Source organism: Hypomesus nipponensis, chromosome 21, assembly GCF_054491055.1.
Source record: "Hypomesus nipponensis isolate SF chromosome 21, ASM5449105v1, whole genome shotgun sequence".
NCBI lineage: Eukaryota > Metazoa > Chordata > Actinopteri > Osmeriformes > Osmeridae > Hypomesus > Hypomesus nipponensis.
In genome coordinates, this window is record NC_140381.1 from 5,114,600 (window position 1) to 5,127,290 (window position 12,691).

Sequence of the window (12,691 nt, forward strand, 5' to 3'; positions counted from 1 at the left end):
CCCACCCTCTGTACACCACATCCCCCCTCCTTCCACAGAGCAGATTGGGGGCTGGTGCTGGTGCTGGTGCTGGTGAGGTGAGGGGGGGTCTTACCTTCAGGTCGGACGCCCTCTGGTGATTGTCGAGGGCGAGGTGCTCCAGGCTGGCGGCGTTGTGCTCGTTCTCCTGCTGCAGCTTGCTGTTCCTCACCTGCAGCTGCTCCAGCTCCTTGGTGGCTCGCTCGTTCAGGATCTGACAGGGCCCGGGGGGGGGGGGGGGGGGCACAGTGCGAGGGGGAGGGAGCGGATGATGAGAAACGGACAGCGTAAACGCTCGATCTGACCGACTTCTCGGGCAGAAACGTCGAAAAAATAATTGAATGTTGCTGTTTTTTTTTCTTCCCATGTTTCAGACAAGCCACAGGGGAGGGGGGGGGGAAGAAGCCTCTTTTGACAAGCCTAAAAGCACAACCCTGGGCTGAAAGCCTTCAGCGCAACATGTCACTTAACGCTCCATCTTTTGCCTGGTTCGAAAATGTCGAAAATCTCAAACAGGGAGGAGGTTTTGTGTTCAGCTCGGGGGCCAAACTGTGGTGATGGCTGGGGAGCATTCATCCCTGTCCAACTGGGCTGAGCCTGGCAGGGGGAAGCCAGCTTGGCGTGGTCCCCTCAGCACACAGCCATGAGAACAGACTGGAGGAAGTCCACGGGTGGGGACTGGATGCTGGTGCTGCTGGTGTGTGTGTGTGTGTGTGTCTACCTACCAGCCTGCACACGTCTGTGTGCACCGGAGACGGCTAGAACCCCATCCCACCAATCACAGGTGGAGTCACAGAGTCGTGTGGGTGTTTGTCTGTGTTTATGTGTGTGTGCGTCCCCTCACCTTCTGCTCCCTGAGCTGTTGCTCCAGCCTCTGCTGCTCCTCCTTGCTGCGCTGGCCCTGCTGGCTAAGCACCTTGATTTCCCCCTGCTTGGCCTCCAGGTCGGCGTGCATCTGCTTCACCTCCTTCTCCAGCTTCTCCTTCCTCCGCGTCTCCCTGGAGCACTCGTTCTGACGCACCTGGATCTCCTGCTGGAGCTACAGGGGAGAGGGACGCGTCAACCGCGATTCCCCCCCCCCCCCCAAAAAAAAAAAAGAATCGGAGGGGGGGGGGGGGGGTGATTTGGAATGTGTGGTACCGTATGGTGGTGTTGGGGTTAGGATCGCTTCGACGGCAAAACGGTGAGCCTGTGAAGTGTTGGTGCGGATATCTACCGTGTCCTTGTTCAAACTGCTAGCCATAAGCTACTGGGCTGTCAAGCTAACCCCAGAGTGCGCAGTGTGGGGGGTGCGCTTTTGCGTTGGTTGTGTTGAGATTTGTGGAGCCAAAACCCCATCTGAAATACTGAGTACCATCCACTAGCGAAATGGCCCTCAGACCAGCATTCATCAATACTTACCGGGCCAGGTTCCACACTTCTTACAAGGGGTAAAGCAGTTCTTATTTCACTTAATGATCATTAAAAGGTGAATCTGTCTTACAAAATGCAACTTTCAAGCAGGGTCTGCGTTAAATAATGCATTTGTCTTTTTTGGTTGACCTCTGAATTCTCCAAGTTCAGCTTTGGAAATAAAACATTCTTTACTTGTCTCAGAAATGAATGTCGAGCATAAATTGCGGCAGTGGAATTACAGACAAGAAAGACATAGAGGGCAACATTGAAATAAAACTACTGCCATGAATCAAAACGTTTCTGACAGGAAATACCCTTTTCTTCCTCAGCCAACACATTTTCTATAAGCGTTATAAATGTCTCAGGACCACAATATGTTCTGCCATCCTCACAAATACCACCTGTGACGACCCCGCCTCTACTGGTGGCTGGGTGAGCTACTGGTCTTTGTACTACGGATGTCCCGCAGGTGTGGCCAGCTCATTTGTGATTGGGAACACCTGGGTCCGCTCCCATACCGATTTAAAATCGCATTTTCAATAAAAAACCCTGTCTCTTAACGAGGCCTCTACAATCATCCCCAGAGTTTGAACCGGACTCCCCACTGGGTTTTTTTGAAGGACCATCCAATCAGCATAGCCGTTCACCATGGTCCAACCTGAGATATGGACTCCATGGTCATCTCCTTCTGGGCCTCCATCTCCTGTTGGGTGACGGTGGCTTTGGTGAGGTCGTCCCTGAGGGTCACCACCTCCGACAGCAGCTGGTCCCTCTCGCTCGTCAGCTCTTCTTTGATCTTCAGCAGGTCGCTCACGCTTGGGGGGGGGAAAGAGAGAGAGAGAGAGAGAGAGAGAGAGAGAGAGAGAGAGAGAGAGAGAGAGAGAGAGAGAGATAGAGAGAGAGAGAGAGAGAGAGAGAGAGAGAGAGAGAGAGAGAGAGAGAGAGAGAGAGAGAGATGGAGGGAGAGACAAAGAGAGGGAGAGAGAGGAAGTGAGGGAGGGAGGGAGGGAGAGAGAGAGAGAGAGAGAGAGAGAGAGAGAGAGAGGAAACCAGGCTTTCAGGACCTTCTGTCTGAGTTTGAGTCCCTCCTGACTGAACATGGTGCACAGCCGTCTTTACAGACGTAGTGGTAGTAAATACGGACGCTTTCTTCCAGCTTCAAGCTGGGAAGGAAACCTGTCTGGAAGGATTTTCCCGCAATGCTTTCCTGCGACCCATCCAAACTCCCAGTCTTATCTTAAGACACAATAGCACATCCAGGGTATGGCAACAGATTTTCCGTCGCGTTATCGAATCGCCACATAAACAAGCTTTCTCCACTGGAGGTCCAACAGTCCATCAGTAGTGTAACAGCGGTAGACGGCAGCTCCCTCACCTGTGCTCCTGACCCAGGGACAGGCCGGAGCTTTGTTCCACCAGCTTGGTCAAGTTTGCGATCTCCGCCTTCAGCGACTGAATGACCTCTTTGGTCCTCAGCTCTTTGTCGTGAGCCGCATCCACCATCTTCCAGGCCTTTTCGATTTCCTAATAAGCAGGTGGAGAAAAGTTTTGGAAGTTTGTGGAAAGATCAAAGCAGCCCGAGTGAACTCTGTGTGTTATATTGCAAAGGACATAGAAAATGTAAGCAGCGGTATTTCTCCATATAACATGTTTCTCTCTCTCTCTCTCTCTCTCTCTCTCTCTCTCTCTCTCTCTCTCTTTCTCTGTCTCTGTCTCTGTCTCTCTCTCTGTCTCTGCTGCTGCACTAAATTAGGAGTGTGCATAGTATATTGCATGCTACATTATGCAAGACTGTGCACTTGAAACACACAAACCTGCCACTCTCTAATGAAAACCTCCATCCTCCTGATTCTAAATGAGGCTCATCATTTGGCAGTGCTTTCACACATCTCTACAGCCTTATGTTTTATCAATGGGCCCAACTACCTTCTTCAGAGACGTGATCGTTGTCTGATCTTCCTGGGACAGTTTCAGCGCTGTGGCCACTTTCACGGAGTTGGCCACGATCTCGGCGTTCAGTTCCCTGCATTTGAGCATGAGCCTCTTCTCACTTTCGTGAGACTTCTTCAAGGCATTGGTGAGCTTCTCATACTCCACTCTGAACTTGTCCAGGCTCTTGTCCCCAATGAGTTCATTGAGGACTTCCTGGAATTCTTTTTCCAGAGATTCAAAGCTGTTTTCTTCCCCCTCTGGCTTTAGAGGTTTTTCCTGGTAACAGGCACATGTGCACATGCACACACACACACACACACACACACACACACACACACACAGTGTTAGAGTACACATGTCAAAAGATGTACACATTTAGAAGGTTACACATAGCTGCCTGCAAAGTGTAGTCTTACATCTTTGTAAGACACATATTGCCCATTTTAAATGATTCTATTTTGTGGTATAAAAAAGAAACATTAACTTAACACCGAGTTGTATTTTCTTGATGTGTACAGTACAGTATTCTTGAATCTATTACAGTACCAGTAATCCTGGTTCCAGTGCGCTAAACTGAGTTCGCTCACGTTAGCTGGCTGGCTAGCAGCTATAACTAGCTAAACTTTTCTAAAACCTACCTCCATATTGTCCTCCTTTCCTTGCAAGTAATTTTAGAATGTCAGAAACTCATAATTTCAACAAAATAACGTTGGTTTTAGCCAGCTAACTTATCATAACATAGCTAACGAGACTCTTCCATGGACTTTCCATTCCGTGATGTTGTTCGTGCTCTCCAAGGCAACGCGTCCACGTCTCCAAGCAACGAGCTGCAGGAGGCGGAGGGGATGGTTGCGTGCACTTGGTTGTAATCACTTCACATTCTTGCACTTTTATGCAAGGCACGGCAGTGTCGAGTGATTTCATAGCATAAATTGTTTCAGTGCATTCTAATTGTGTGTATTTGTAAAGTCACAACAATGAGCTTGTAGTGTGTGATGTCTGCTCACGTGTATTTTGTTGTTGTTTTTTACACTAGGTGGCGGCTTTGCACAGTTCATGACTTGATGAAGCACCTCACATGAAAGTGATGCAGTATATGTGTTTCATTTGGGGATTTTCAGTGTGACTGTGTTTTCCCTGTTATTCATTTAGCCTACATTAACTAATTTATGTCCAATTCAGCCCTATTTTTTTGTCCAGCATATTTTATCATTAGCCCTACGTTTTCATCCTTGATAATTCACTTCAATGCATCAACATATTCACATTAATGAAAACATGAACTTTTATATTCTAGACCCAAGGCCTCAACTCAGCTCTAGTCCAATTTGAGAAAGAATGATCAAATAGAGGGCAACTGTCAAACCGACAAATACACCTACAATTCATTGTAACATTGGTCAGTAATCTACTACTGTATTCGCCAAACCAGCATCATCGTAATCCCCTCAGGCCTATTCTACTGTCAGGGCAGCCTATGAGTCCACGCTGTAAGGCGGGGTCATTATCTGATAAGCATGCACGCATGGATATATACTCTGAACGATATGCACAACCAGAAGAATGTCATAGTCTAGCCTACGACTGAATAACATTTGTGGCTTCGGTTTTATTGTCGATTTAGTTAGTCGTCTCAAGTGAGTCACCTCACTAAACGAACATCCGTTTTGTATGGAAGAGCGCACGCTCAATTCTGAACACCTGCGCGCACCGTGCATAATAGGCCATCCATTCTGGTTAAGTCGTGTTGTGGATGACGTGTCAACAAAATGATCTCAATGTCGCTTTACCGTTGGCGAAAGTGAAATATGTTTTGCATGCGCCAGAAAATAGGTGGGTTCTTAAGCGAAATATAAACTAAGCGGAATACGTCGTCCGGAGAGGCACATCTGGGCACTGAAAAGTCAGATCGCCTGACATGGGTAGTAACGTTTCAGGGATATCCACACTTCAGAGAGGACATCAGAACAGATTTCAAAGACTGCCAAACTCACAGAAAGGTCAGTAACAGTAATTGATTTCAAATGACAGTATTTTACTCACAAACAGTAGTGTAACATCATACAGTTTATGGGCTAACTTTTTGGGAGCCTATCCAACGTGAACAATCCCTAAATATGTATTGAGAGTTGTGTTCCATAAAGCAGATAAACCAATATAAATGCATTTACAAATATAAATCCCATAAGATTATCAGAAAACGAATGGATTTAAATGCATTCTAAATCCCTATCTGTAATCTGTCATTGTCATCCATAAATGCAAGCGCTGCATGGTGCTGAAAGATGAAGGCTACTGTGCCTGTACAATCCTGTAATATCCAATATTCTACACTTTATTTGCATTACATGACATTCAGTTGACTGTGCATGTCATTGTACAGGACAAAAAAAAGTAATTGTACTCTCTTCTCAGTCTACAGGATGCTTGTAGTGTGGCCCATGCACTGTATTTAGGCCTAGTATTTGATGGTCAGTAACAGCCATTTGTGTAACTGTAATTATACGGAATGAGAACAGGAAAAATGGTAGCAAAGGACTTTCTCCATCAGTTGTATTTTCGCGTTATGCATATTCAAGGCAAGCTGATGAGGATCACTACAGAAGCATCTATGATCATTCTCACATCGTCATTAGAACAGGATCATTATATTCCAATGTGTGGGCAATGAAGCATGGTTTAATCGTTCGCTGTGTAAAGAGGGGAATACAATGAGTAAAGTGCACACTCGAAAAACGCATTCACACCCAATTAGAATATCTCCACATTACCAAAAGATAAGAGAGGGATGTAGAGATGGGTAGGAGGCCAAGCTCTGTAAGGAGGGAAGCGCTGTCTCTATGAGTCATGCAGGACTCCTCAGTCTGGGGCCATAGCAGACCATTCGAAATAGATCCGCCGTTTGAAAGAGCATACTCGCCCACAAAAATATCCCGGTTGCCCTTTGCTTTCTCATCAGAAGGCTGCTTTCTCTTTCCAACATGCTGGGTGAACTGAGCGTGCCCAGGTCGCTGGATACGCAGAGTAAAGCAAGCGAGTGAGTCAGAGGATGAGGGGAGGAGAGAGGAGCAGGGAGGAGAACCGAAGAAGGGAAGGGAGGAGAGAGGAGAGGGATGGCGTGGAGAGGAGCAGAGAGGAGAGGAGTGGGAACGAGAGGAGAGCTCGAGAGACGAAAAGGACCCATTATCCAACTACATCTCCTTGGCAACCACATATAACATGTACCACGGTTCCCATGGTGATGGGTCCTGAGTGTTAGCAGTAGGAGGCTGTAATAGATAGATCAGGAGGTGGATAAAGACAGAAAGAGAAGCAGAGGCTGTCATGTTATATTTATATTGTGATATATATATATATATATATATATATATATATATATATATATATATATATATATATATATATATATATATATATATATATATATATATATATATAAAGAGAGGGTGACATTCACAGACAATGCAGGTTTACCCAACATTTCTGGATTCAGGTTTAGGCAAATGTGAGGTTTTGAGCGGCACCTGGTCAAAAGTTGAATGTTGGCAGGCCCACGTTCTCTGGACACGCACACAGGCTCTGTTTTGCTTGGACTTGTTTCTCTCTCTCTCTCTCCCTCACAAAAAGACACAAGTCCACTCTCAATGAACAAAAAAATGAGGTTGACTGCACACTTTAACAGCCGTAGAGAGAAAGGGGGAAAGAGACAGAGACACAGAGAGGGAGAGGGGGGAAAGAGACAGAGATACAGAGAGGGAGAGGGGGGAAAGAGACAGAGATACAGAGAGGGAGAGGGGGGAAAGAGACAGAGACACAGAGAGGGAGAGGGGGGAAAGAGACATACATGCTAATGCATTGGACCACAGTTCCATCAGCACACTTATTCCCCATGGGGAAACAACAACAGTTTAGTTCTAGCCCATTTCTCTCCCGGTTTTTTAAGACACAAACACAAAAAAGCCCCGTCTGGTCTGTGAACGATGATGAATGTCTAATAGCTTCTAACTCCAAGCCAACGGATTCATGCTTAGCTGGTCTAATTTAGACAGAAGGGGTTGGGATGGAGAAATGGGTGCAGGTTTGCAAATGTTCTCTCTCTTTTTTCTCATCTGGAGCATTAAGGAGACACAGTGGGAGGGGGGGAGTGAAGCCAGAGAGAGAGAGAGAGAGAGAGAGAGAGGACACAGAGAGAGAGAGGTAGAGAAGACAGAGAGAGGTGAGGGAGAGAGAGGACAGAGAGAGAGAGGACACAGAGAGAGAGAGGTAGAGAAGACAGAGAGAGGAGAGAGAGAGAGAGGTAAGGGAGGAGGAAAAAGAGGACAGAGGGACTGTTGAACACTTGTTCACTAACTTCTGGGATTTCATTACAGCAATCTGACAGGGGTCTCTGATCATATCCTAGATGGTGAACTTGTGTGGTGCACTACAAGGTTGTGTTTTTACCTCCACACACGCACACGCACACACACAGACACACACAATGTTAAAGGTAATTTCCTCAACAGAACAACAGCTAGTCTCTTCAGATCAGAGAAGTATTTGGTGAGGGTCCATATTGGTTATCCCAGTAAAGTAAATTCTTCTGTATTCATTTGATAGTGCTCATTAGGATAAATGGTGTTTGAACAGTGATGAAAGTGTTTTATATTACATATAAAATTATATTGACCATGATTACGCTAAGCACAGTATAAAAAAAAAAGTGGGTGGAGACGACCAAGCCATATCAGGGCCTTTCCAGGAAACATCTTTAATGTCAGAGTTGGCCTCCCTTCTGCAATTTAGTGAGTCAGGAACACGTGACTATGTTCAGCGAGACTCTTAACACCTATCTAAATACCAAACCTCAGATGACAAGAGGTTAAACTGACACATTTCCACTCCTTAGAGAATAGCTGACGGTCGCTAAGGCTATGGAAAGCAATGTTACAGTAACTCCTCATAGACTGCTGTGATAACAAGACCACACCAGTACTGTCGCTGTTGGCTCATCAGGCCAAACATTGGGATTGTTACGTGGTGTTTTTTCACCTTTAGGTTTAATTTGAACCAGGAGTTTAAGGGGTGGACGTACTGCAAAGAAGGATATTTGTCATTCCATTAGAGTGTATATTACAGTGTGCGCTTCTTAATCCGTGTTTCTTACAGCGCCATTTGTAATTAGCATTGCGCCGCCGCGTTTGTACACTGAAACCGTTTAATTGAGTTAAAAGAGTGAGCACATGTTTTATGGTTGGTGTATTTATGACGCTTGAATGTATCCCGTGGCAAATATAACTATTCAGCAATTCATTATAATGGATAAATTAGCTCCATGTGTGATGAATTGGAATGGGAGAGGGCATTTTTGTGGAGAGCGAAGCAGAGAGGAGGCATTGAGAGGGGAAACGTCCCAGCGTGACCTGCAGTAGTCCCTCTCGCCAGACACATGCTGCTTGTCCTTTTGCACAGAGGAGTCCATTAACACTGGGGTCATCCTCAGTGCCTGAGCTTGTAAGCACACCCACTCTACCCATGAACTGACATGAAATGAGCAGACTTACAAACAACATAATTGTATTGTATACATGTACATACTGTGTATATGTATGTATGTATGTATGTATGTATGTATGTATGTATGTATATATATATATATATATATATATATATATATATAAATAAATAAATAAGAGAGAGAGAGAGAGAGAGAGAGAGAGAGAGAGAGAGAGAGAGAGAGAGAGAGAGAGAGAGAGAGAGAGAGAGAAACATAGAGGTTGACAGAGCCACTGTTAGTACAGTAGGTGAGGGTGACAGTTTTATTACGGTCGTCTCATTGGTCTTTGATTTAATCAGAGAGCCATGAGACTTGATGAGATGTCTTCAACCTGAGTGGACCTTGAGCAGCCAATCAAATTACAGACTGGATGGATGCTCAGTCTCACTGACCATAAATAGCTGCTTCTTTCCACTTCTCCACCTCCCTGCACCCTGTCTGTCTGCCTGTCGATCTTTCGGTCTGCATATCTGTCCCTTGTGCCTCCTGTTGGGTCCTATCAATAACAGATTGTATTACCTGTCAGAAGGGGAACCGCCCCCTAGATTGATGAACACGCTGACATAGTCCTTCTCTACCGCCATGGTTTACTGTCAGTCACCAAGCACCTGCCCCCCCTCTACACACACACACACTCCCACCTTCTCTCTCTCTCTCTCTCTCTCTCTCTCTCTCTCTCTCTCTCTCTCTCTCTCTCTCTCTCTCTCTCTCTCTCTCTGTATTACCTTCCTGCTTTCTCTTTCTCACACATACACTTCTTTCTCTCTCTCCCCCCTCTCTCATTAGCTCCCCCCCCCCCTCCCCCCACCACATGGTTCTCTCTCCCTGAACACGTCGCTGGGTTGCTGACGGGATAATCTGCACCGCGGGCCATGCGGCCCATGTGACAGCAGGATTACATCTTTATTTGGGGAGTTTTCATCCTGGCTCTGCCATCTGTCCCCATTGGCCTGGCCATAGAACATGCAGGGGGGAGGCACCACTCTGAAACAGAACCTGTGTGTGTGTGTGCATCTGTGTGTGTGTGTGTGTGTGTGTGTGTGTGCATTTCTGTGTGTGTGCATCTGTGTGTGTGCATCTGTGTGTGTGTGTGTGTGCATCTGTGTGTGTGCATCTGTGTGTGTGTGTGTGTGCATCTGTGTGTGTGCATCTGTGTGTGTGTGTGTGTGCATTTCTGTGTGTGTGTGTAGGCTACACTGAACATTGAGGCAAAAAGTAGGGTGTGATGCTGTGTGTGTGTGTGTGTGTGTGTGTGTGTGTGCATGCACAAGAGTGTGCCTGTGTGTGAGAAACGGAGAAAGGGGAAGAGAAAATGAGTGAGAAAAGTACTGAACAATCCAACTTCCCAATTTTTTTTTACCAACACCCTCAGCAATACTCGAAGTTCCCAAACCTGGGGGAAGATAATAAAATAATATCTTACGTCACGCCTAAGGCTTCTGCAGCAGCCGCCATGGCATTCGAGGTCCTTTCCGGTACCTTCTCCCAGTAAACTCTGTGGTACAATACAGTGGACATTTCCCAGGCTCTGGGTTTTTATAGCTGGTAGGAGGCGGGGGGTGGGGTGGGGGGTGGGAGGGAGGGAGTACAGAAATTCTCATCAGAGTTCCTGTGTTCCCTCTGACTGACTTGTCCCAGGGTGATTAAGTTCTACTACCTCGTCGCTGATGTCATAATCCATCGCCCCCCCAGCTTAGGTTTTCTCGATTACCCAGCTTTAATGACACAACAAGACCTCGCTAACCTCAATGAGCCAGCAAGCAGAAGAATGACATTTTAAATGGTTTTAAAGGAGGTAAGGGGAGGACAGAGCTGTGCTTGGCTGCTTTCCTGTCTCTCTCTTTCTCCCCCCCCCTCTCTCTCCCCCCCCCCCCACTCTCTCTCTCGCTCTCTCTCTCTCTGTTGTGTACACACAGGTACTTGTCTCTGACTAATTGTCCAATCAAAACTCGAATCTAGGACGCACAATGGTTTTTGGATGGATTTCAACAGTGTTGAGATCAATCTTAACCAAAATGCACCTTAGGCACTTTAGGAATAAAAAATAAGCATGTTTTTCACTTGTCGTTTTAGCAATTGACATACCTGGAAATCCTGCATTACCTTCTTACCTGAATAATGATTTATATCACATAGAATCTACATTAGACTCTCTCTCTCTCTCTCTCTCTCTCTCTCTCTCTCTCTCTCTCTCTCTCTCTCTCTCTCTCTCTCTCTCTCTCTCTCTCTCTCTCTCTCTCTCTCTCTGTCACATTCTGGGGCCTCCTTGCCCTTGAGGAAGCAGTTTCCAGTTGCACCCCCTCTGTGACTCCTCTCCGTCTCCCACATTCTCCGTTCCTCTCTCTCCCCTCCAGCGGGAGAGAAACCGATACACAGTTCATATCAGTTTGACGGATGGGGAATAGGGCGCCCTGAGGAGATACAGGATGCTCCCAAAACATGTCTGTTCATAGCTCTCTGTCAAGGCCCCCATCGGGTAGGGCCCGGGTCCTTGAAGCAGCCTTGGTGGCCTCTCCAGTGCCTAATTAAAAAGGCTGTCATGTCATGAATACATGAAAAGCGATGACTTGAGGCATCAGTTTCATCTCAGATATCCCATCTAGGATGAGGGGGGGGGATTCATCTTACTACTAGTGTTTATTTTTATCTTCTTAGATTCAACACTGCTCAGATCACAGGGGGGGAGAGAAACCCTGGAAAAGATGAGTGAAAGAGAGCGATAGAGCGGGAAAGAAGTAGGTAAAGGTGGATGAAAGGAGGAATCGTCATGTGGGACAAGTTAGAGATGTGGAGCGAGGGGCAGGGGGACGCCAAAAGACAAACTAACGAGGTGCAGGTAAACACACACACACTGCCAGCAAGCAATCCCAGCCAAAGTTAACATGGGGGACAGCCTGTGCCAAAAAAAGGATACACGCTGATTCAGAGAAAAAGGGAGCGAGGTGGGAGGGGAGGGAGGGTTTCGAAACCGCCAAATCAGCAGAGCCACCCTGATTAATGGAAAGGAAAATCCTTTCAAACAAATTTATGAAAATATGTTTCCCTCTGCAGCAGCTGTCCCGTATTACCCTAATGTGATGGACAATAAACAAGCCGTTATGATCGGAACTGCAATTTAAAAGCCATTGTTGTGATACATTCGTGGAGGAATCACTTCCACATGTAGGCGAGGATGGCTTACAGCAGGGAGACAAGGCCTCCACGCTGAAGCTGTAAGGCTAAAACAGACTCGAAACGTCCAGCAAAGGTCCCTGACAGGATACAGGATGGTGAAGACTGGATTTTGAGGTTCCCATGTCATTCTCATGACACCCCATTTGCCCCCAACACAAACACCCCCCCCCCCCCCCCCCCCACCACCACCACCCCCGGTCCCATGGCATGAACTTCAACCCCTGTCGCGAAGTCACCTACGAGGAAATGCAGCAAGCGTATCCCTCTCCTCTCCGCCGGTCTGGCCCTGCCCGGAATACTTCACCGGCGAGCGCTGAGCTCTGTCACTCCTCACCATCCCATTCACAGCATTCCCCCGAGCCTTGGGAAGACAATGAAGCGTACCGGGCCTCATATTAAAACGCAGTGACAGATCTTATTATCGTCTCTCTCCTGTCGCTCCACGGGGGAAACGTATCCAGGCCTGGAGGAGACCGGAACGGGGGCTAATGAACAGAACAGAGTGCGGTAGGGTGAGGTAGGGTGAGGTAGGGTGAGGTAGGGTGCAGGTGCAGGTGCGGTTGCTAAGTAGAGCCACGCGGCGACAGGAAGAGTTATCAGGATCTGTAGCATAGTCAGATCGCGACATAACAGCGA

The 12,691-nt window shown here is 46.9% G+C and overlaps 1 protein-coding gene across 2 annotated transcripts in view; it reads right to left on the minus strand.

The window, feature by feature from the left end:
* cfap58 (cilia and flagella associated protein 58) overlaps window positions 1-12,691 on the minus strand; it is a 76,624-nt gene that overhangs the window by 51,877 nt on the left and 12,056 nt on the right. The window contains exons 1-6 of one of the 2 annotated variants that reach the window (XM_084686022.1): window positions 3,984-4,151; window positions 3,340-3,621; window positions 2,789-2,937; window positions 2,072-2,228; window positions 863-1,057; window positions 95-232 (exon numbers count right to left, since the gene is read on the minus strand). In XM_084686022.1, the coding sequence (XP_084542148.1) occupies window positions 95-232; window positions 863-1,057; window positions 2,072-2,228; window positions 2,789-2,937; window positions 3,340-3,621; window positions 3,984-3,989 (927 nt within the window). In that variant the 5' untranslated portion in view covers window positions 3,990-4,151. Of the gene's footprint in view, window positions 1-94; window positions 233-862; window positions 1,058-2,071; window positions 2,229-2,788; window positions 2,938-3,339; window positions 3,622-3,983; window positions 4,152-12,691 lie in introns of those variants that run through there. The other variant, XM_084686023.1, reaches the window with a different exon arrangement.